The 23538-nt window shown below is 39.2% G+C and overlaps 1 protein-coding gene across 11 annotated transcripts in view; it reads right to left on the bottom strand.

The window, feature by feature from the left end:
• Positions 1–23538, bottom strand: part of NEK10 (NIMA related kinase 10) — a 311176-nt gene that overhangs the window by 69257 nt on the left and 218381 nt on the right. For 10 of the 11 annotated variants that reach the window (XM_068557350.1, XM_068557356.1, XM_068557354.1 and 7 more), the window contains one exon: positions 22013–22067. In XM_068557350.1, coding sequence (XP_068413451.1) covers positions 22013–22067 — 55 coding nt within the window. Of the gene's footprint in view, positions 1–3170; positions 3322–22012; positions 22068–23538 lie in introns of those variants that run through there. The other variant, XM_068557358.1, reaches the window with a different exon arrangement.

Raw genomic sequence — 23538 nt, 5'->3', positions numbered from 1 at the left:
ATGGCCACTGAGCAGAGAGGAAGTCCTGCCTCAGATCTGGTGGCAGTTCTAGCCCCTCCATCTCCAGCACCACCCCCTACCAAGGTGATAGCTACCAGCACATCCACATCAAATCCAGCTCTCCCATCAAAGACAGGCACACACACTCTGCAAAGGGATGCTCCCACATAAAAACAGCCATTTAAAGACTGCAACGGATAACTGTACACCTAAATACATAGAGGCAGAGAAAAGTTAAGCTAAATAAAAAGAGGAACTACTCTCAATTGGAAAAGCAAAAGAAAACCCCTGAAAAAATAATGAAAGAGAAATAAACAATTTACCAGAAAAGAATTTAAAACACAGTAAATAAAAAATTAACTGAATAAAGAAAAAGAACTGATCTCAACACTGAACATTTTAAAATATAAAAAAGACCCAATCCGAAATAAATAACTCAATAGCTGAAATAAAAAACACACTAGAAGAAACGAATAGCAGACTAGGTGATACAGAGAATGCATATATGACCTGGAAGATAGAATAATGGAAATCACTGAATCAGACAGTACAAAGAAAAACAAGTTTAAAAAATGAATGCAGGGCTTCCCTGGTGGCACAGTGGTCAAGAATCTGCCTGGAAATGCAGGGGACATGGGTTCGAGCCCTGGTCCTGGAAGATCTCACATGCCATGGAGCAACTAAGCCTGTACGCCACAACTACTGAGCCTGCGCTTTAGAGCCCACGAGCCACAACTACTGAAGCCTGTGCCTTTAGATCCCATGCGCCTCAACCAGAGAAGCCACCACAATGAGAAGCCTGTGCACCACAACGAAGAGTAGCCCCTGCTCGCCACAACTAGAGAAAGCCTGTGCGCAGCAACAAAGACCCAACACAGTCAAAAATAAATATAAATAAAATAAATAAATTCATTTAAAAAATGAATGCAATTTAAGAGATCTCTGGTATAACATTAAGCATTCCAACATTCACATTATAGGAGAACAGAGAGAGAAGAGGAGCCAAAAGGTATTTGAGAAATTATGGCTGAAAACTTCCTAAACCTGAAGAAGGAAACATATATTTAGGTACAGGAAGCACAGAGGGTCCCAAACAAGATGAACCCAAACAGACCCACACCAAGACATGTAATAATTAAACTGGCAAAAGTTAAAGATAAAGAGTATTCTAAAGGCAGCAAGAGAACAATAGTCATATACAAGAGAATCCCCTAAGGCTATCAGCTGATTCTCTGCAGAAAATTTCCAGGCCAGAATAACGTGGCATGATATATTAAAAGTGCTGAAAGGGAAAAACCTGTAACCTAGAATACTCTATCCAGTAAGATTATCATTTAAAACAGAAGGAGAAATAAAGAACTTCTTAGACAAGCAAAACCTAAAAGAACAGCAATAGTAAACCTATCCTAAAAGAAAGGTTGGGGACTTCCCTGGTGGTCCAGTAGGTAAGACTCCATGCTCCCAATGCAGGGGGCCCAGGTTTGATCTCTGGTCAGAAAACTAGATCCTGCATGCCTGCCACAACTAAGAGTCTGCACGCTGCAACTAAGAAGTCTGCATGCCTCAACTAAGAAGTCCGCACGCTGCAACTAAGAGTCCGCATTCCACAACTAAAAGATCCCACATGCTTCAAGGAAGATCCTGTGTGCCACAACTAAGACCCAGCTCAGCCAAAATAAATAAATAAATAAATAAATAAATGTTTTTTAAAAAAAGAAATGTTGAAGGGTCTTCTCTAAAGGAAAAGGAACAAGAATCTATAGGAAAGGGAAAATCACAATAGGGAAGGCAAATATACAAAATGATTGAAAATCACATAAATGAGCCAGCACATAGATTAAAAAACAATCAAAAAAGTATTGTACAAGTGATTATAACTATAATTAACAGAAAAAGGATAAACATGAAGATGTAAAATAGGACATCAATATATAAAATGTAGGGGAGGAGAGTAAAAAGTGTAGATCTTTTAAAATGTGTTTGAACTTATATGACTACCAGTTTAAAGCAGGTAGATATAGTTATGGGTCAACATGCTTGAAAACCAGGGTAACCACTAATCAAAAACATACAATAGATTCACAAAAATCAAAAAGAAAGGAACTCAAGCATAATAAAACAGGAAACCGTCAGACCACAAAAGGAAAAACAAAAAGAAGAAATGATCAAAGAAGAACTACAAAATCAAATGGAAAACAAGATTTAAAATGACTAAAAGTATATACTTATCAATAATTACTTTAAATTTCAATGGATTGGAGGAGCTTCAAGATGGTGGAAGAGTAAGACATGGAGATCACCTTCCTCTCCACAAATACATCAGAAATACATCTACATGTGGAACAGCTCCTATAGAACACCTACTGAACGCTGGCAGAAGACCTCAGACCTCCCAAAAGGCAAGAAACTCCCCACGTACCTGGGTAGGGAAAAAGAAAAAAGAAAAAACAGAGACAAAAGAATAGGCATGGGACCTGCACCACTGGGAGGAAGCTGTGAAGGAGGAAAGGTTTCCACACACTAGGAAGCCCCTTCACGGGCAGAGACTGCAGGTGGCGGAGGGGGGGGAGCTTTGGAGCCACGGAGGAGAGCGCAGCAACAGGGGAGCGGAGGGCAAAGCGGAGAGATTCCCGCACAGAGGGACAGTGCCCGGAGCACTCACCAGCCCGAGAGGCTTGTCTGCTCACCCGCCAGGGCGGGCAGGGGCTGGGAGCTGTGGCTCAGGCTTCAATCGGATCCCAGGGAGAGGACTGCCGTTGGCTGCGTGAACACAGCCTGAAGGGATTAGTATGCCACAGCTAGCCGGGAGGGAGTCCAGGAAAAAGTCTGGACCTGCTGAAGAGGCAAAAGACTTTTTCTTCCCTGTTTGTTTCCTGGTGCTCGAGGAGAGCGGATTAAGAGCACTGCTTAAAGGAGCTCCAGAGACGGGCGAGAGCCACGGCTATCAGTGTGGACCCCAGAGACGGGCATGGCATGCTAAGGCTGCTGCTGCTGCCACCAAGAAGCTTGTGTGCAAACACAGGTCACTCTCCACACCTCCCCTCCCGGGAGCCTGTGCAGCCCGCCACTGCCAGGGTCCCGTGATCCAGGGACAACTTCCCCAGGAGAACACACGGCGCACCTCAGGCTGTTGCAAAGTATGATGGCCTCTGCTGCCGCAGGCTGGCACCGCACTCTGTACCCCTCCCTCGCTTGTCCTGAGTGAGTCAGAGCCCACAAATCAGCTGCTTCTTTAACCCCGTCCTGTCTGAGTGAAGAACAGACGCCCTCAGGAGACCTACACGCAGAGGCGGGTCCAAATCCAAAGCTGAACCCTGGGAGCTGTGCGAACAAAGAAGAGAAAGGGAAATTACTCCCAGCAGCCTCTGAAGCAGCAGATTAAATCTCCACAATCAACTTGATGTACCTTGCATCTGTGGAATACCTGAATAGACAATGAATCATCCCAAATTGAGGAGGTGGACTTTGGGGGCAAAGAGATATACATTTTTTCCCTTTTCACTTTTTGTGAGTGTGTATGTGTATGCTTCTGTGTGTGATTTTGTCTGTATAGCTTTGCCTTTACCAGTTGTCCTACGGTTCTGTCCGTCAGTTGTTTTTGTTTTTAGTTTAAAAAATTTTTTTCCTAATAATTATTTTTTAATTTTTATTTTAATAACTTTATTTTATTTTATTTTACTTTATTTTATTTTATCTTCTTTTTTTCTTTCTTTCTATTTTTTCTCCCTTTTATTCTGAGCCATGTGGATGAAAGGCTCTTGGTGCTCCAGCCAGGCGTCAGGGCTGTGCCTCTGAGGTGGGAGAACTAACTTCAGGACACTGGTCCACAAGAGACCTCCCAGCTCCACGTAATATCAAACGGTGAAAATCTCCCAGAGATCTCCATCTCAACACCAAGACCCAGGTTCACTCAATGACCAGGAAGCTACAGTGCTGGACACCCTATGCCAAACAACTAGCAAGACAGGAACACAACCCCATCCATTAGCAGACAGGCTGCCTAAAATCATAATAAGGACACAGACACCCGAAAACACACCACCAGACGTGGACCTGCCCACCAGAGACAAGATCCAGCCTCATCCACCAGAACACAGGCAATGGGTCCCTCCAACAGGAAGCCTACACAACCTACTGAACCAACCTCAGCCACTGGGGACAGACACCAAAAACAACGGGAACTACGAACCTGCAGCCTGCGAACAGGAGACTCCAAACACAGTAAGTTAAGGAAAATGAGAAGACAGAAAAACACACAGCAGATGAAGGAGCAAGGTAAAAACCCACCAGACCTAACAAATGAAGGGGAACTAGGCAGTCTACCTGAAAAAGAATTCAGAGTAATGATGGTAAAGATGATCTAAAATCTTGGAAGTAGAATGGAGAAAATACAGGAAACATTTAACAAGGACCTAGAAGAACTAAAGAGCAAACAAACAATGATGAACAACACAATAAATGAAATTAAAAATACTCTAGAAGTGATCAATAGCAGAATAACTGAGGCAGAAGAACGGGAAAGTGACCTGGAAGATAAAATAGTGGAAATAACTACTGCAGAGCAGAATAAAGAAAAAAGAATGAAAAGAAATGAGGACAGTCTCAGAGACCTCCGGGACAACATTAAACACACCAACATTCGAATTATAGGGGTCACAGAAGAAGAAGAGAAAAAGAAAGGGAGTGAGAAAATATTTGAAGAGATTATAGTTGAAAACTTCCCTAATAGAGGAAAGGAAATATTTAATCAGGTCCAGGAAGCACAGACAGTCCCATACAGGATAAATCTAAGGAGAAACATGCCAAGACACATATTAATCAAACTATCAAAAATTAAATACAAAGAAAAAATATTAAAAAGCAGCAAGGGATGGGCTTCCCTGATGGCGCAGTGGTTGAGAATCTGCCTGCCAATGCAGGGGACACAGGTTCGAGCCCTGGTCTGGGAGGGTCCCACATGCCGCGGAGCAACTAGGCCCGTGAGCCACAATTACTGAGCCTGCAAGTCTGGAGCCTGTGCTCCACAACAAGAGAGGCTGCGATGGTGAGAGGCCCGCGCACTGCGATGAAGAGTGACCCCCACTTGCCGCAACTAGAGAAAGCCCTCACACAGAAATGAGGACCCAACACAGCCAAAAATAAATAAATAAATAATTCCCAAAAGAACTGAATGTTAAAAAAAAAAAAACAGCAAGGGAAAAACAACAAATAACACACAAAGGAATCCCTAGAAGGTTAACAGCTGATCTTTCAGCAGAAACTCTGCAAGCCAGAAGCGACTGGCGGGACATATATAAAGTGATGAAGGAGAAACACCTACAATCAAGATTACTCTACCCAGCAAGGATCTCATTCAGATTTGATGGAGAAATTAAAAGCTATACAGACAAGCAAAAGCTAAGAGAATTCAGTACCACCAAACCAGCTTTACAACAAATGCTAAAGGAACTTCTCTAGGCAGGAAACAAAAGAGAAGGAAAAGACCTACAATAACAAACCCAAAACAATTAAGAAAATGGGAATAGGAACATACATATCGATAATTACCTTAAATGTAAATGGATTAAATGCTCCAACAAAAAGATATAGACTGGCTGAATGGATACAGAAACAAGACCTGTATATATGCTGTCTCCAAGATACCCACTTCAGACCTAGGGACACATACAGACTGAAAGTGAGGGGATGGAAAAAGATATTCCATGCAAATAGAAATTAAAAGAAAGCTGGAAGAGCAATTCTCATATAAGACAAAATAGACTTTAAAATAAAGACTATTACAAGAGACAGAGAAGGACACTACATAAGGATCAAGGGATCGATCCAAGAAGAAGATATAACAATTGTAAATATTTATGCAGCCAACATAGGAGTACGACAATACATAAGGCAAATACTAACAGCCATAAAAGGGGAAATCAACAGTGACACAATCATAGTAGGGGACTTTAACACCCCACTTTCACCAATGGACAGATCATCCAAAATGAAAATAAATAAGGAAACACAAGCTTTAAATGATTCATTAAACAAGATGGACTTAATTGATATTTATAGGACATTCCATCCAAAAACAACGGAACACACATTCTTCTCAAGTGCTCATGGAACATTCTCCAGGATAGATCATATCTTGGGTCACACATCAAGCCTTGGTAAATTTAAGAAAATTGAAATCGTATCAAGTATCTTTTCTGACCACAACGCTATGAGACTAGATATCAATTACAGGAAAAAATCTGTTAAAAATACAAGCACATGGAGGCTAAACAATACACTACTTATAACAACGAGATCACTGAAGAAATCAAAGAGGAAATGAGGAAATACCTAGAAACAAATGACAATGAAAACACGATGACCCAAAACCTATGGGATGCAGCAAAAGCAGTTCTAAGAGGGAAGTTTATAGCAATACAATCCTAACTTAAGAAACAAGAAACACTTCAAATAAACAACGTAACCTTACACCTAAAGCAATTAGAAAAGAGGAACAAAAAACCCCAAAGTTAGCAAAAGGAAAGAAATCATAAAGATCAGATCACAAATAAATGAAAAAGAAATGAAGGAAACGATAGCAAAGATGAATAAAACTAAAAGCTGGTTCTTTGAGAAGATAAACAAAATTGATAAACCATTAGCCAGACTTATCAAGAAAATAAGGGCGAAGACTCAAATCAGTAGAATTAGAAATGAAAAAGAAGTAACAACTGACACTGCAGAAATACAAAGGATCATGAGACATTACTACAAGCAACTCTATGCCAATAAAATGGACAACCTGGAAGAAATGGACAAATTCTTAGAAATGCACGACCTTCCGAGACTGAACCAGGAAGAAATAGAAAATATGAACAGACCAATCACAAGCACTGAAATTGAAACTGTGATTAAAAATCTTCCAACAAACAAAAGCCCAGGACCAGGTGGCTTCACAGGTGAATTCTATCAAACATTTAGAGAAGAGCTAACACCTATCTTTCTCAAAATCTTCCAAAAAATTGCAGAAAAAGGAACACTCCCAAACTCATTCTACGAGGCCACCATCACCCTGATACCAAAACCAGACAAAGATGTCACAAAGAAAGAACACTACAGGCCAATATTACTGATGAACATAGATGCAACAATCCTCAACAAAATACTAGCAAACAGAATCCAACAGCACATTAAAAGGATCTTACACCATGATCAAGTGGGCTTTAATCCAGGAATGCAAGGATTCTTCAATATACGGAAATCAATCAATGTGATACACCATATTAAGAAATTGAAGGAGAAAAACCATATGATCATCTCAATCAATGCAGAGAAAACTTTCAGCAAAATTCAACACCCATTTATGATAAAAAACCCTGCAGAAAGTAGGCATAGAGGGAACTTTCCTCAACATAATAAAGGCCATAGATGACAAACCCACAGGCAACATCATCCTCAATGGTGAATAACTGAAACCATATCCATTAAGATCAGGAACAAGACAAGGTTGCCCACTCTCACCACTATTATTCAACATAGTTTTGGAAGTTTTAGCCACAGCAATCAGAGAAGAAAAATAAATAAAAGGAATCCAAGTTGGAAAAGAAGAAGTAAAGCTGTCACTGTTTGCAGATGTCATGATACTATACATAGAGAATCCTAAAGATACTACCAGAAAACTACTAGAGGTAATCAATGAATTTGGGAAAGTAGCAGGATACAAAATTAATGCACAGAAATCTCTTGCATTCCTATACACTAATGATGAAAAATCTGAAAGTGAAATTATGAAAACACTCCCATTTACCATTGCAACAAAAACAATAAACTAGCTAGGAATAAACCTACCTAAGGAGACAAAAGACCTGTATGCAGAAAATTATAAGACACTGATGAAAGAAATTAAAGATAATACAAATAGATGGAGAGATATACCATGTTCTGGCATTGGAAGAATCAACATTGTGAAAATGACTATACTACCCAAAGCAATCTACAGATTCAGTGTGATCCCTATCAAACTACCACTGGCATGTTTCACAGAACTAGAACAAAAAATTTCACAATTTGTATGGAAGCACAAAAGACACCGAATAGCCAAAGCAATCTTGAGAAAAAAAACGGAGCTGGAGGAATCAGGCTCCCAGACTTCAGACTATACTACAAAGCTACAGTAATCAAGACAGTATGGTAGTTGAACAAAAATAGAAATATAGATCAATGGAACAGGATAGAAAGCTCAGAGTTTAACCCACGCACATATGGTCACCTTATATTTGATAAAGGAGGCAAGAATATACAATGGAGAAAAGACAACCTCTTCAATAAGTGATGCTGTGAAAACTGGACAGCTACATATAAAAGAAAGAAATTAGAACACTCCCTAACACCATACACAAAAATAAACTCAAAATGGATTTAAGACATAAATGTAAGGCCAGACACTATCAAACTCTTAGAGCAAAACATAGGCAGAACACTGTATGACATAAATCACAGCAAGGTCCTTTTTGACCCACCTCCTAGAGAAATGGAAATAAAACAAAAATAAACAAATGGGACCTAATGAAACTTCAAAGCTTTTGCACAGCAAAGGAAACAATAAACAAGACGAAAAGACAACCCTCAGAATGGGAGAAAGGATTTGCAAATGAAGCAACTGACAAAGGATTATCCTCCAAAATTTACAAGCAGCTCATGGGGCTCAATATCAAAAAAAAAAAAATCCAAAACTGGGCAGAAGACCTAAATAGACATTTCTCCAAAGAAGAGATACAGATTGCCAACAAACACATGAAAGAATGTTCAATATCATTAATCATTAGAGAAATGCAAATCAAAACTACAGTGAGATATCCTCTCACACCAGTCAGAATGGCCATCATCAAAAAATCTACAAACAATAAATGCTGGAGAGGGTGTGGAGAAAAGGGAGCTCTCTTGCACTGTTAGTGGGAACGTAAATTGATGCAGCCACTATGGAGAATAGTACAGAGGTTCCTTAAAAAACTAGAAATACAACTACCATATGACCCAGCAATCCCACTACTGGGCATATACCCTGCGAAAACCATAATTCAGAAAGTGTCTTGTACCACAATGTTCATTGCAGCTCTATTTACAATACCCAGGACATGGAAGCAACCTAAGTGTCCATCGACAGACGAATGGATAAAGAAGATGTGGCACATATATAAAATGGAATATTATTCAGGCATAAAAAGAAACGAAATTGAGTTATTTGTAGTGAGGTGGAGGGACGTAGAGTCTGCCATACAGAGTGAAGTAAGTTAGAAAGAGAAAAACAAATACTGTGTTCTAACACATGTATATGGAATCGAAAAAGAAAAAAGAGAAAAAAAAAAGTCATGAAGAACCTAGTGGCAGAACGGGATTAGAGATGCAGACCTACTAGAGAATGGACTTGAGGACACGGGGAAGGGGAACGGTAAGCTGTGACAAAGTGAGAGAGTGGCATGGACATATATACACTACCAAATGTAAAATAGATAGCTAATGGGAAGCAGCTGCATAGCACAGAGAGATCAGCTTGGTGCTTTGTGACCACATTGAGGGCTGGGATAGGGAGGGTGGGAGGGAGAGAGACATAAGAGGGAAGAGATATGGGGATTTATGTATATGTATAGCTGATTCACTTTGTTATAAAGCAGAAACTAACTCACCATTGTAAGGCAATTATTCTCCAATAAAGGTGTATATATATAAAAAAAGGACCCAACGCAGCCAAAAATAATAAATAAGTAAATAAATAAATAAATATTGGGCCTATGATGCCATCATAGAAGAAATCAGAAACTATCTCGAGACAAGTGACAATGAAACACAACCTTACAAAATCTATGGAATGCCTCAAAAGCAGTGCTAAGAGGAATGTGCACAGTGATACAGGCCTTCATCAAAAAACAAGAAAAATTTCAAATAAACAACCTAAACTACCACTTACAAAAATTAGAAAAAGAACAAACAAAACCCAAAGTCAGAAGAAGGAAGGTAATAGTAAACAAAGGAATTAAATAAAATAGAAAAAAAAACAATAGAAAAGATCGATAAGACCAATATCTGGTTTTTTGAAAAGCTAAGAAAAATCAACAAACCTCTAGCCAGGCTCACCAAGAAGAAAAGGGAGAAGACCCAAATAAACAAAATAAGAAAGAGGAGAAATAACAACTGATATCAGAGAAATATAGAAAATCATATGGGAATACTATGAACAGTTATAAGTCAACATATTAGACAACCTAGAAGAAATGGAAAGGTTTCTAGAAATATACAGCTGGCCAAAATTGAGTCAAGAAGGAATAGATAGTTTGAACAGACCAATCTGTAGAAGTGAAATAGAATATGTAATAAAAACAAAACTCCTGAAACGAAGTCCAGACTGGATAGCTTCACTGGGGAATTCTACCAAACATACAAATAAGAAGTTATACCTATCCTTCTCAAACTCTTTCAAAAGATTGAAGACTCCCAAATTCTTTCTATGAAGCCACCATAACCTTGATACCAAAGCCAGACAAAGATACTACCAAAAAAAGGAAATTATAGGCCAATATCTTTGATGGATACAGATGTAAAAATCCTCAACAGAATATTAGCAAACTGAATCCAACAATATATAAAAAGGATCATACACTGTGATCAAGCTGAATTCATTCCAGGGATGGTTCTTTACACAAATCAATCAATGTGATACACCACATTAACAAAAGGAAAGACAAAAACCATATGATCATCTCAATAGACGCAGAAAAAGCATTTGACAAAATTCAATATCCATTCATGATAAAACTCTCACCAAAGTGGGTACAGAGGGAACATATCTCAACATAATAAAAGCCACTTACAACAAACCCAAAGCCAACATAATACTCAACAATGAAAAGTTGAAAGCCTTCCTGCTAAATTCAGGAAAAAGACAAGGATGCCCATTCTTACCACTTCTATTCAACATAGTATTAAAAGTCCTAGCCACAGCAGTCTAAAATCAAGAAAAAGAAACAAATATGTCCAAATTGGAAGGGAAGAGGTAAAACTGTCACTATTTGCAGATGACATGATACTCTATATAGAGAAACCTAAAGACTCCACACAAAAACTATTAGAACTAATAAATGAATTCAGCAAGGTAGCAGGATACAAGATTAATATACAGAAATCTGTTGCATTTCTTTACACTAACAATGAAATATCAGAAATAGAAAGTGAAAAACAATCCCATTTAAAATCATGTCAAAAAATAAAATAAAATAGCTAAGAATAAACTTAATGAAGGAGGTGAAAGACCTATACACAAAAACCCATAAAATATTGATAAAGGAAACTGAAGATGGTTCAAAGAAATGGAAATATGCTCTTGAATTGGAAGAATTAATATTGTTAAAATGGCCATACTACTCAAAGCAATCGACAGATTTAATGCGATCCCTATCGAAATACTCATGACATTTTTCACAGAATAGAACAAATAATCCTAAAATTTACATGGAACTACAAAAGACCCAGAATTGTCACAGCAGTCCTGAGCAAGAAGAAGAAATCTGGAGGCATAACCTTTCTAGACTCCAGACAATACTACAAAGCTTCAGTAACCAAAACAGCGTGTTATTGGCACAAAACAGACTTATGGATCAATGGAACAGCATACAGAGCCCAGAAATAAATCCACACACCTACTGCCAATTAATCTATGACAAAAAAAGTTGAGAACATACAGTGGATAAAAGACAGTCTCTTCAACAAGTGGTGTTGGGAAAGCTGGACAGTTATAGGTAAATCAATGAAATTAGAACACTCCCTCACACCATACACAAAAATAAACTCAAAATGGTTTAAAGACCTAAATATAAGACATGATATCATAAAACTCCTAGAAGAGAACATAGGCAGAACACTCTTTGACATAAATTGTACCAATATTTTTTTGGATCTTTCTCCTAAGGTAAAGAAATAAAAGCAAAAATAAACAAAGGAACCTAATCAAACTTTAAAGGTTTTGCACAACAAAGGAAATCATTGACAAAATGGAAAGAAAAAACTATGGACTGGGAGAAAATATTTGCAATTGATATGACCAACTAGGGGTTAATATCTTAAATATACAAAGAGCTCATGCAACTCAATATTAAAAAAAAAAACAAAAACAAATCAAACAACCCAATCAAAAACTGGAAAGAGATCAGAATAGATATTTTTCCTAAGTAGACATACAGATGGCTAACAGGCACATGAAAAGATGGTCAACATTGCTAATTATTAGAGAAATCCAAAACCACAATGAGATATCACCTCACACCAGTCAGAATAGCCATCATCAAAAAGTCTACAAATAGGGCTTCCCTGGTAGCACAGTGGTTAAGAATCTGCCTGCCAATGCAGGGGACACGGGTTCGAGCCCTGGTCAGGGAAGATCCCACATGCCGTGGAGCAACTAAGCCCTTGCACCACAACTACTGAGCCTGTGCTCTAGAGGCCACGAGCTACAACTACTGAGCCCGCATGCCACAACTACTGAAGCCCACATGCCTAGAATCCATGCTCTGCAGCAAGAGAAGCCACCACAATGAGAAGCCTGCACACCCCAATGAAGAGTTGCCCCCACTTGCCACAACTAGAGAAAGCCCACGCACAGCAATGAAGACCCAATGAAGCCAAAAATAAATAAAATAAATAAATTTTTTAAAAGTCTATAAATAACAAATGTTGGAGAGGGTGTGGAGAAATGGGACCCCTCATAAACTGTTGATAGGAATGTAAATTAGTGCAGCCCTATGGAAAACAATATGGAGGTTCCTCAAGAAACTAAAAATACAATTACCATATGATCCAGCAATTCTGCTCCTGGATATATCCAGAGAAAACAAAAATACTAATTTTAAAAGATGCATGCACCCCAATGTTCAAAGCAGCACTACTTACAATAGCCAGGCAATCCTAGTGCCCATCAACAGATGAATGGATAAAGGAGATGTGGTATATATATATATATATATATATATATATATGTATATATTTATATATACTTGTCTGTAATATATATGTATGAATATTACACAGCTATAAGAATGAGAGTCTGCCATTTGCAGCAACATGCATAGACCTAGAAAATATGCTTAGTGAAATAAGTCAGACAGGGAAAGACAAATACTGCATGATATCACTTATGTGGATCTAATATATAATACAAATGAACATTTATGCAAAACAGACTCACAGATGTAGAAAACAAACTAGTGATTATCAAAGGGGTGAGGGAAGAATGGAGGGGCAAGCTAAGGATATAGGATTAAGAGATAAAAACTACTATGTATAAAATAGATAAGCAATAAGGATATATTGTATAGCATAGGGAATTATAGCCATTATCTTGTAATAACTTATAACGAAGTACAAGCTACTATGCTGTACACCTGAAACTACCACAATATTGTAAATCAACTAGACTTCAGTAAAAAAGATATTTTGTTTAAGGAAATGGTGTGACTTCATGCAGAATTCATAAGCCAAAACAGAAATTGAAGCGCTGATTATGAGTGTTAGCCTACTACTTTCACCTTAGCTGACTACTACAGGTAAGGTGGCAATTGGAGGTATTAGCTTTGTAATTTTTTAAATCAAGTTTTCACTGATTAATTCAAGTATGAGGTAAATTATTTGGATAATTATTTTGTCAGAGGAGTGCTGGTCATGAAGGAGATGGAGTCTAAAATTTTGTGCCTCACAAAATTCTTTTAAATATATTCCTGAAGTAAGGAAATATTTTCACATGCATTGTAAGTGCATCACATCATTTAATTCAATTATGAAAAGTAGTCAATAGTATTTGATGCTGATAGAAAGAAATATTTAACCTTATGAAATGAGAGGTATAGCTTAAAACATTAAGATGATGCAAACACACCATCTGAGCTCACTAGCATTTTACAGATTGAAAGTCTCTTTCAGGTAGTGACACTCATAAACATGTCCCGCATGAATAAGTGACATTATGTAGGGTTGCCTTCTCCTGCTCATTAAGGGCTTTTTAATGTTAATGGAGTTGGTATCACTGCAGGAAGGTGTCATAGTGCTCCTGGGGCTCCAATAACAGCTAGAAACTAATAAGCAATAAGCCAGGAAATTTTAGAACTGCCAGAGAAAAGGGATACAATGGTCTTACTGATAATTGTTTTTGTAAGCTGCTTGACTGTGACTTTGGCTACTAGGCCAGGTTAATTCTGGAAACAGTGAGTAAGAGTATTTATTCAATTAAGTGAAACTAGATATGGATTATTAGAAACTGGATTATGAAAAAGGAGTGGGTGGTCTCCATTCCCTATAGCTGCAAGTCAAAATAAGCAAGACTTCTGCTAAAGGGAGGCAAGATCTGTAGGTCCTGAGATCACACAAGGTCTTTCCAGTCACATGTATGATACTGGATGGCCACAAATGCCCACAATCATCTTTATACACAAAGACTAGAGTCAGGCACACATCCTTGAATACAATTATGCATACATTGATTCATGAAAGAAGCTGTGAACCACAGGCATCTCTGATACTGCAAACATCTGATGTCTCAAACCAGCCTGTCAACTGTACACTGTTGCCTTGGCAACAGGATGCAAGGATGCATGGCAAAATCTTACTGCCTGAGCAACAGGGTCTTAAAAGGGCTTAAGCTGTTGACTGTGGCAAAGGCTGTAGGTTCAAGCCAGGGGGTGAGGTTTTAGTCCAATTACAGAGAGTTACAGAATTTATGCTAAAACAGTCATTCCTCTATTAATTGACAAATATTTGTGGACTGGCACCTATGTGCAATACACTGTGCCCTGGGGAATGCAAAGATGGACCAGGCATAGTCTGGTATGTGCCAGCACACAGTAATAAATATTAATTGATGAATCAATGGATTTTATAGAAGGTCATAATACAATAACCAAAGCTTACTGGGACTTTAGTGTATGTGACAAAGAGGCTGAAGCTCCTGTGTGTATTACCAAATTCCATTATACAGGACAATTTATTTGTAAACTGAAATAAAATGTTATGATTTACTGAATTAGAACTATCAACATATATATCAACTGAGTGAGAATATAAAACCCAGACAGAAACTGGTAAGGCCAAGCCTATTTGTAATTTTCTTCCAGCAAGTAGTAATGGAGGCAGGAGATTTTTACATCACTTAGATAATTGAAAATGATTAAAGTTGGAAATTTCAAAGAAAGTCCTAATTATTGAATTTTTAATTGTTTTTTTCTTGACACAGACATTACCTCAGCTTTTGGCTAGCTCTGTCAATGTGCACAAAACATCAAACAAACATCAACAATAAGGATATTTATTTCATATGATTATTTCGAAGTAGATAATATTTTGTGAGAGTTTGACCATGAAAAGTCAATTCCAGGGCTTCCCTGGTGGCGCAGTGGTTGAGAATCTGCCTGCCAATGCAGGGGACACGGGTTCGAGCCCTGGTCTGGGAAGATCCCACATGCCGCGGAGCAGCTGGGTCCATGAGCCACAACTACTGAGCCTGGGCATCTGGAGCCTGTGCTCCGCAACAAGAGAGGCCGCGATAGTGAGAGGTCCACGCACCGCGATGAAGAGTGGCCTCCACTTGCCACAACTAGAGAAAGCCCTCACACAGAAATGAAGACCCAACACAGCCATAAATAAATAAATAAATAAATAAATAAATTTAAAAAAAATGTCAATTCCATTTTCCCTCTTACTCCTTATGATTTCAGGGATGCAAACACCAAAATAAAAGATGATTTCCACAAATACCATAATTAACTTCAACATGTGAGTTCAAATCTCTCAAACTGGGAATGCAAAAATGATACAACCACTCTAGAAAACAGTTTGGCAGTTTCTTAAAAAGTTAAGCATACACCTACCATATGACCCAGCCATTTCACTTATAGGCACTTACCCCAAAGGAAAGGAGTATGTGTTCATACAGACACAAATGTTCATCGCAGCTTTATTTGTAACAGCTAAACAGTGGAACTCAAATGTCCATTAACAGATAAATGGATAAACAGCCCACGGCATATCCATATAATGGTATACTACTTAACAATAAAAAGGATTGAACTATTGATACACAAAACAATATAGACAGATTTCAAATTAATTATGCTGAAATTAATTATGCCGACTGGAAGCAAGTCCAGACAAATGAGAGTAGGTCCTATTTAGTCCCATTCATATTAAATTCTAGAATGTAAACTACTCTACAGTGCAGCAAGCAGATCAATGATTGCCTGCGGTGGGAGTGAGGAGCAGGAGTGAGGGGCACAATTGGGCATAAGGACACTTCTGGATGGATACGTCCACTCTCTTAATTGTGTTTTCACGGGGATATGCATACTCAAAACATCACGTCTCACGCTTTAAATAGGTGTAATCTACTTTGTGTGAATTATACCTCACTGAAGCTCTTAGAACAAAATAATTTCTCACATTCTCATTCAAGAAAGTTATTCATATAGACCATCACAAGATCTGTGTGCATTCATTAAAAACAATATGTAAAAATACAAAATTAAGTTAACTTTCATCTGCCTTTTGTTACTTACTAAATGAAACTTAAATGTAAGTTTATCTCATGGTTCTGTATCTTCAGGACAGCTAACTAGTTAGCCCTTGAGAGAGTATGAGCGACTGAAGTTAAAGCAGCTACTTGGTGACCACTCAGATTAATAAACATCTGGAGGAGTATCCCAAGTGACACTCTTATTTATGACTCTTCATTACATGCAAAGAATAAAGATGTAAAATCAAATCTCTATTCTAGTAAACCAAAGGCATAACTAAAAGCAAATTATCCTTAGTAATATACTTGTAGTTTGTTACGGAATGTGGGTCAACTGGAGATTCCCCATGGGCTACTTCTGTAATATTAAAAATGCTACACTGACATCTCCAGGTCTTCTAGGGGTCCAGGAGAGCCCTGGAATGGCTGCTACATGGCATCCTGGTGGGAGAGAGTTAGTATCTGGAGACCTGGTAATGGAGATTTGGAGACTCACCTCTGCTGCAAATGAGTGAAAGGCTGCATTTCCAGAGCCAAGGAATGGGGCACTCTCTGCTGATCTAATATCTCAGCTTTGAGTTTGGCTTTCAGGACTTTTGGTGATTTGGGGATGGAGGGCTGAGATCTGGGAGGAGTTTGGCAAGAAAAGGAGCCCAAAGGAATTATTTTCTGGCTTCAAGTGAATTCTGGTAAATAGTTCATAGAAGGAACATGGACATCTAAGAGTTGGAGACTCTTTCTGGGTCTTGCCATTAATTAATGTAATTACGTTATATGTAATTACATTCCTGAAAAAAGTTTTATCATCTGATGATGGGACGGCTTGGATCACATCACCAGGATGCCTTCCAGTTCTAATATCACATTTCCTTTCACGAGCCTTGAGAATTCAATACCTCTCTGAGGAGGCAGGAGCTGCCCTTTCTAGTTTCATTTGCTCATGTTTTGTACATTTGCCTGGCCCAGTTGCTCAAGAAAGTCTACCTCAAGTTACTAGGGAGGTACCTTGGATCTTTAGCAGGCAATTGGCTTAAATCTAGCTCCTGATATCTGAGATGACCAAAGTTGCGAGTTTATGCTTAAGCTTTCTCTGTGTACCATGTAGCCAGGACCATGTCTGAATTCTAAACTCTGGACACCATGCTCAGATCAAGTAAGCACCTCTCTGTGGCTTTTTCTTTTTGGGACCAACTCCATTGTTTTAGGAGCCAATAAGGAGCTCTTGGGAGAGCTAATCAGGTCTCAATGTAACTCTTCTACCATTTAATATGTGGCACAAAATAGCCAAAAATACCTGCAGGCTTGATTTTCAATTGATTTTTATTATATTTTGTAGCTCTGCTATCTTCTTTTAGATTCTAACTTTTCATTTAGCTTTTAAATATTTTGCAGGAGGGGTTTACAGTTAATATTACTAAACCAAGAAACCCAGGATAATTCTAAACAAATTAGATTGCAAATAACTTTAGCCTTATTCAATGCCTTTTGAAGAAATTATAAATATATTTTAGAATTGTCTCCTTTTAATTCGTTGATGCTCTGGGGAATACCTGGAAGGAAGTCAAAAAGTTATTACTTTTCTCTCCTCTTATTTGGTATGAATCACAGGCTTTTTGTCATTTATTTTCTTCTCAAGTCTGCCTTTGTCCCCCCTCCATCATAAGTTCCTTGAGAGAAGAGAGCTTGCCTTAAACCAACATGTGTTCCCTGATGGCATGTCACACTGTCCCACACATGGCACAGCTTTGCACATGTTATTTTAGCTCAGACCTTATTCACCTGTTTACTTATGCCTGCTCCTGCTGATTCATCAACCTCAACGTCTGGACCATCTTCCATTTTCTGCCTGTTTAACTTGGTCGTTAACCCCAAGTTAAAGCCCACTCTGTACTATCTCTCTTTCAATGAGATTCAGATTGAACTTCCTTTTTCTGATGATTCTAGTTTACCCAATTTGCTAAAAATGTTTAGATAATGACTAGGTTTTAAAAAGCATTTCAAGCTCTAATACATATGTTTCCTTTGTTTTTAAAGAGCTGAACTCTTGCAAACAAGACAATTTTCCATGAATCCTTTTAGAAAAAAGGACTAGATTTATTTGGCAATGTTAAGATTCCTAAATTCACCTGATTGAAAATTTCCATCTTAATATAAAATTCTCTTAATTAGGGAGTTCACCCATATGTCATAATTTATTTTTGTACTAAAATAATTGTTTTGCATCTCTTCTATATATTTATGCAACTTTGTATCACTGAGTAAAGCATCCAATCATAGAGGAAAAACCTTTTGATGATTTTCTTAAAAATATAAATAATCGCAAACCTTAAAAGGGAGTAGTTAGATTCCAAAGAGCACTTGTTAATTATTTGAGAAGAACACATGGAACATTTCCCCATGCAGGCAGTGGACAGATTTCCAGACCAGCTCACAAAAGTCTACTGAACTCATGATGTGGTTAAGGTAGAGAAGCTCTGGTGCCAGAGTTGAGGAGGACATACCCACTCCATGGTGTCACTCAGACCCCCAGCTCCATGGCCAGGCTCACATCTCCCACACCTGTCCCCTCACTTCCTGGGCTGAGAAGGCAAGAGCTCCCATGTTCCAGGCTGCTGTGTGTGGCTTCCTTGTCCACAGCAAGTAGAAGCAGAGCTGCTGGGTTGGGGTGGGCACCCAGAAATGGGAAGTGGGAGAGGTCCCTCAGGATATAATGATCCTTCTGGTGTATTATGCAGTCTGATAGGTTTCCTTGGGTTTTGTTTCTAGTGACACCAGAAAAGATTTAGGAAGTAAAAAGGCTCCACACTAACCCTTCCTGAACCTCACTTGGAAAAGATAAAGTTATCAGTGATGTTGTGTATTTGACTAAACAAAACAAAAAAAAGATTTTCTGTGTGAGCCTTCCTTTGCCACCTAACTGAAGCCCTCAAGATTTCACTAGGCAGGTTCTTCATTCTGAAATTCATTTCCGTTATGCTCTTCCTGGCACCCTCAAACCAAGCAGTGATTGTGGTCCCATTTGGACTGCTTGGCATCCACACCTGCTCCCTGTGGCAAGGCCCCCAAGGGACCCGAAGAGGCTGTCAGTGAAGGGGCTCAGACCTCTCCACAGCAGGGAATAGGGCCTGATCCAAGCCAGGCCAACCCAACTCTGTTGCAGGACACTGGATCCTAAGAGAGGCGACGCAGAAACAAAGCAAACAAGCTGGGAGCTCATTCAGGCCCGCATTAGAGCCTTGACAAGTCTTCCGGGAGTGCCTCCTCCACAGACTTCAGGGGCTGACCTGGCTCCTATCCCTTCGTAGGTTGATTCTACAAGTTCCCTAATTATGTGAGTCCTTGAAAGCCTTCTAATGAACCCCCCTGTGGCATAAGTCAGCCTGAGTCAGGTTTTTTCCTGCATCCTCAAAGCCTGACTGGTAAAGCACACCCACTTACACATGGCCTGGCCTGCACTGCTGCCGTAGACCCAGAGCTGTTGGCAGCCCTCTGCCTGTCGCTGCTCAGTCCCCTGCCATCTCAATGCTGGCTCTTCCCAGTTGATCACACTCCTCAGACTAGACCGTCTTCTCAGCAGTTAGCTGGAACATTATCTAATAAACAGAAACTGAGTCAGGAGGTAGATGGGCTCCAGGCTAGACATTTACAACCGGCCTCCTATTCACACTTCCTGGAGCAAAAAAAGATGGGCTCCAGGCCAGACATTCACTACCAGCCTCCTGTTTACATTTCCTGAGGCAAGAGACAAATGGGCTCTGGGCTACATATTTATGACCAGCCTCCTGTCTATATTTTGAGATCTACACTTCAATATAAGAAACAACAACAGGAATAGGGTAAATACTAGACATTGGACACTTTTATGGCAGGAACAGAGAGGGGTTAAACCCTGTTAGAAGATCAAGAAGTCACACATTTCCCATCCTTGGAGCAAGGAAAACACTGCACGTATGCAGGAAGGCTCCATGGGGTCAAAAAGGCAGGGGAGGCCAGACCATAATGTCTTGCTATTTTCCCTCCCAGACACCCTTGCGATGAAATCCATCTTGACTGAGGTGTGTGTGCATACGGAGGGGAGGGTCCTGAGACAAATTAGCCATGGGGTCAAAGCAAGTCGATTGGCAAGAAGACAAAGGCCCAGAAGACTGCCCCCTTATAAAGGATTTAAACTTCCCAAAGGCGGGACTTTTGCAACTCTCTTGATGAGTTCACCAGTGTGTCTTTCCGCATGTACTCTGCTTTTCTAGTAAACACTTTACTTTCTTCTATACCTACTGTCTCCTTGTCAGATTCCTCCTTACAAGGCAGACAAGGACTGGGGATTTAGACTCTAGCTGCTGTCCCTGTGGTCTAGCGGTTAAGATTCCTGGTTCCCACCCAGGTGACCAGGGTTCGATTCCCGGTCAGGGAACTAAGGTCTCACTTCCAGCCGCTGCTCACTTGCAAGCTACCGCTCACTGCTGTGTGTGTCCAAAATCAAAACCACCAAGTATAATATTCCCTAATATCCCTCTTCTCTGCCTCTCTAGCTTAATTTTATCTTTGCCTCTCTTTCTTCAGACACAGTCGATGGCTATCCCTTCAGGCCTGCTCTCTAGCTCCAAGCTGCTCTGAGACTGGGAACCATCTTCAATCTCTCCTCTCCATCAGCTGCTTCTCCTCAGTCCACTCACCCCACAGACATCCTGATCCTAGAAGGCCCTTTTCCACCAAACATTCCCCACCAGCTCACTGTCAGCCCACTCCTTTCTTCAATTGCTCTCCATCTCTGCCTCTGTAACTTCTAAAACCACCACGATCAGGCTTCCCACCACCAGCCTCACCCAAGGCCATTGAACAGCTCTTATGAAGGTTGCCAGGGACTTGCAAAAGGCCAAATCAAAGAGTTTCATTTTAGTTCTTAGCCCAAGAGACAACTATTGCAGAAACTGCTAGTCATTCCAAAATAACAATTCCTTCTTTTAAAACAGAGTCCTCCAAACATATTCATTCTCCCTTGCAGCTAGATGTGGCCACTGATCTGTGAGCAGAAGGGAAGAACACAACGTCTGGGTCACATCCGTAAAATGAAGGGCATGTCTCTACTTCCCATCCCACTTCCTGCTGGCTGGATGTGGGTGTGATGTGATCCACATTTGCCACATTTGCAATGAGCATAAGACCTATACCCCAGGGGTGTAGAAAAACAAGATATAAGGAGCCACAGCTCCAGATGATCTCATGAAGCCCTACCTCCCTGGGCCACCCTTGGGCTCAGAGAGACTAACTGAGTGGCTGAGGATCACAAAGCCAGAATAAAACCCAGGCCCAAGCTTAGTGCTCTTCCCAGTACACTCCTTGGTAAAGTACAATCAGTTCTGGGAGGGTGGGCTCCAATAGCCTCTGGTACCACATGCCCACATAACTTCTGATATCAGGCATCAATTTAGCCACCAAAAGCTCAGCTCTTCAGAGTCTAAAAATATTTCTAGGAGCTCAATGTCTACATACCTTGTTTGGGATTGTCTTTCTCCTCCTGAAGCACTAAAACTTCTCTTTAAAGTGACTGAAACAAGAAAATAAAAATAACTTCACATTTTCCTGTGGCAAATCTTTTATTTATTCACTCATTTGTTTGTTTAAAAAATATCTAACCAATTGTACCTACTGTAAAGACTGTCTTCGTTTATTATAGCATCAGCAAAATATAACATTGCATATTATTATTTACTTGACAGGTTTGTTTAAGGGTCTTTTCTCAAAGAAAAGGTGCTAAACAAAGAAACTCCATTGTTAGTAGCTAAAAAGTTCATAAAATATCTGTGTCATAATCATCCTAAATCCCTTACCAAGAGAGCTAGAAGTAACCACATGCAAGTGTAAGGGTCCAACTTTCCTTTATCACTTCCCCACTGACCCTCCCCACCCTTGTTACTGGGGATACATAATATCCCATCATCTCAAAATTCATCTCAAACAGTTAGTAATTAATTGCTTCTAGAATTTCCTACATATGTTTAAATGCACAAACATTTTTACTGCATAATATTCATGTTTTCCCAATCGCAAATCAAGACATTTTATTTAGCAGGCAGGAATTTATAGGGAAAACAGAACAGAGTGTTGGAATTTGGGATTGCCCCAGAAAATCTGGAACATCTATTCTCCATTTTGATGGACCAATTAATTTTGGAAAGGGACAAAGAATGAAGCAAAATCCTTAGAGTTCTACTCTCATCCTTAGGGACACTACTTTAAACCATTTTTTTATGAAATTTTCACAGTATAGTCATTGATGAGAGGGTATTATTTAGACTTAATTTATTTCAGAGTATTTCTACCTATCTTACTTAATAGTCCATCAACTTACTCTTTTAAAAGAGTTATTCTTTTCTCTCCATTTTCTATTTTAACTGATCTTTTATTTCAATTTCAGATTTGTTCAGGGAATTGAATCCTATCTTTCTGTGAGGTAGATTCTTTAAATTTTATCTAAATATATCTTTACTTTCTCATACCCCAGTCTGATTTTTTTTTTTTTACTGTTTCAAATTAAGAGTAAAGATGAACATATTTACTGAATTTACATAGCATTTTTTCATAATTCTAAACAATTAAAACATTTATTTTACTTTAGTGCTTTAAGGAAAATATATCCCTTTATATTAATGTAAATAAAATTGTACAAAACTTAGTCTACACCAAGACTAATTTCTTCTCCAGGTTTCTAACCTCTACTCAACAGACTCATGAAAGGTCACTTCCATTACTCCTGCGGTTATTTAGTCTGTCTCCAAATAAGTTATCTCCACTCCCCAGTTAGAACCTGCATTTGCTGGAAGAAATAATGAAACTGTTCATTTGACAGGAGGCAATGGAAAACCACAGTGTCCGTTGGCCTTTGAGCTCTGTAAGAGTGACAGACACACCTGTCCTAATTAGCATTACACCTGGGAAACAAACTACTCATTTATGTAAGTGTGATGACATCTACTTGACTCCCAAGTATGATTCCCAGACCTCTACCTGCTGGAATC

Source organism: Eschrichtius robustus, chromosome 12 (assembly GCF_028021215.1).
Source record: "Eschrichtius robustus isolate mEscRob2 chromosome 12, mEscRob2.pri, whole genome shotgun sequence".
Lineage (NCBI taxonomy): Eukaryota > Metazoa > Chordata > Mammalia > Artiodactyla > Eschrichtiidae > Eschrichtius > Eschrichtius robustus.
This window is presented reverse-complemented; position numbering and strand designations above follow the sequence as displayed.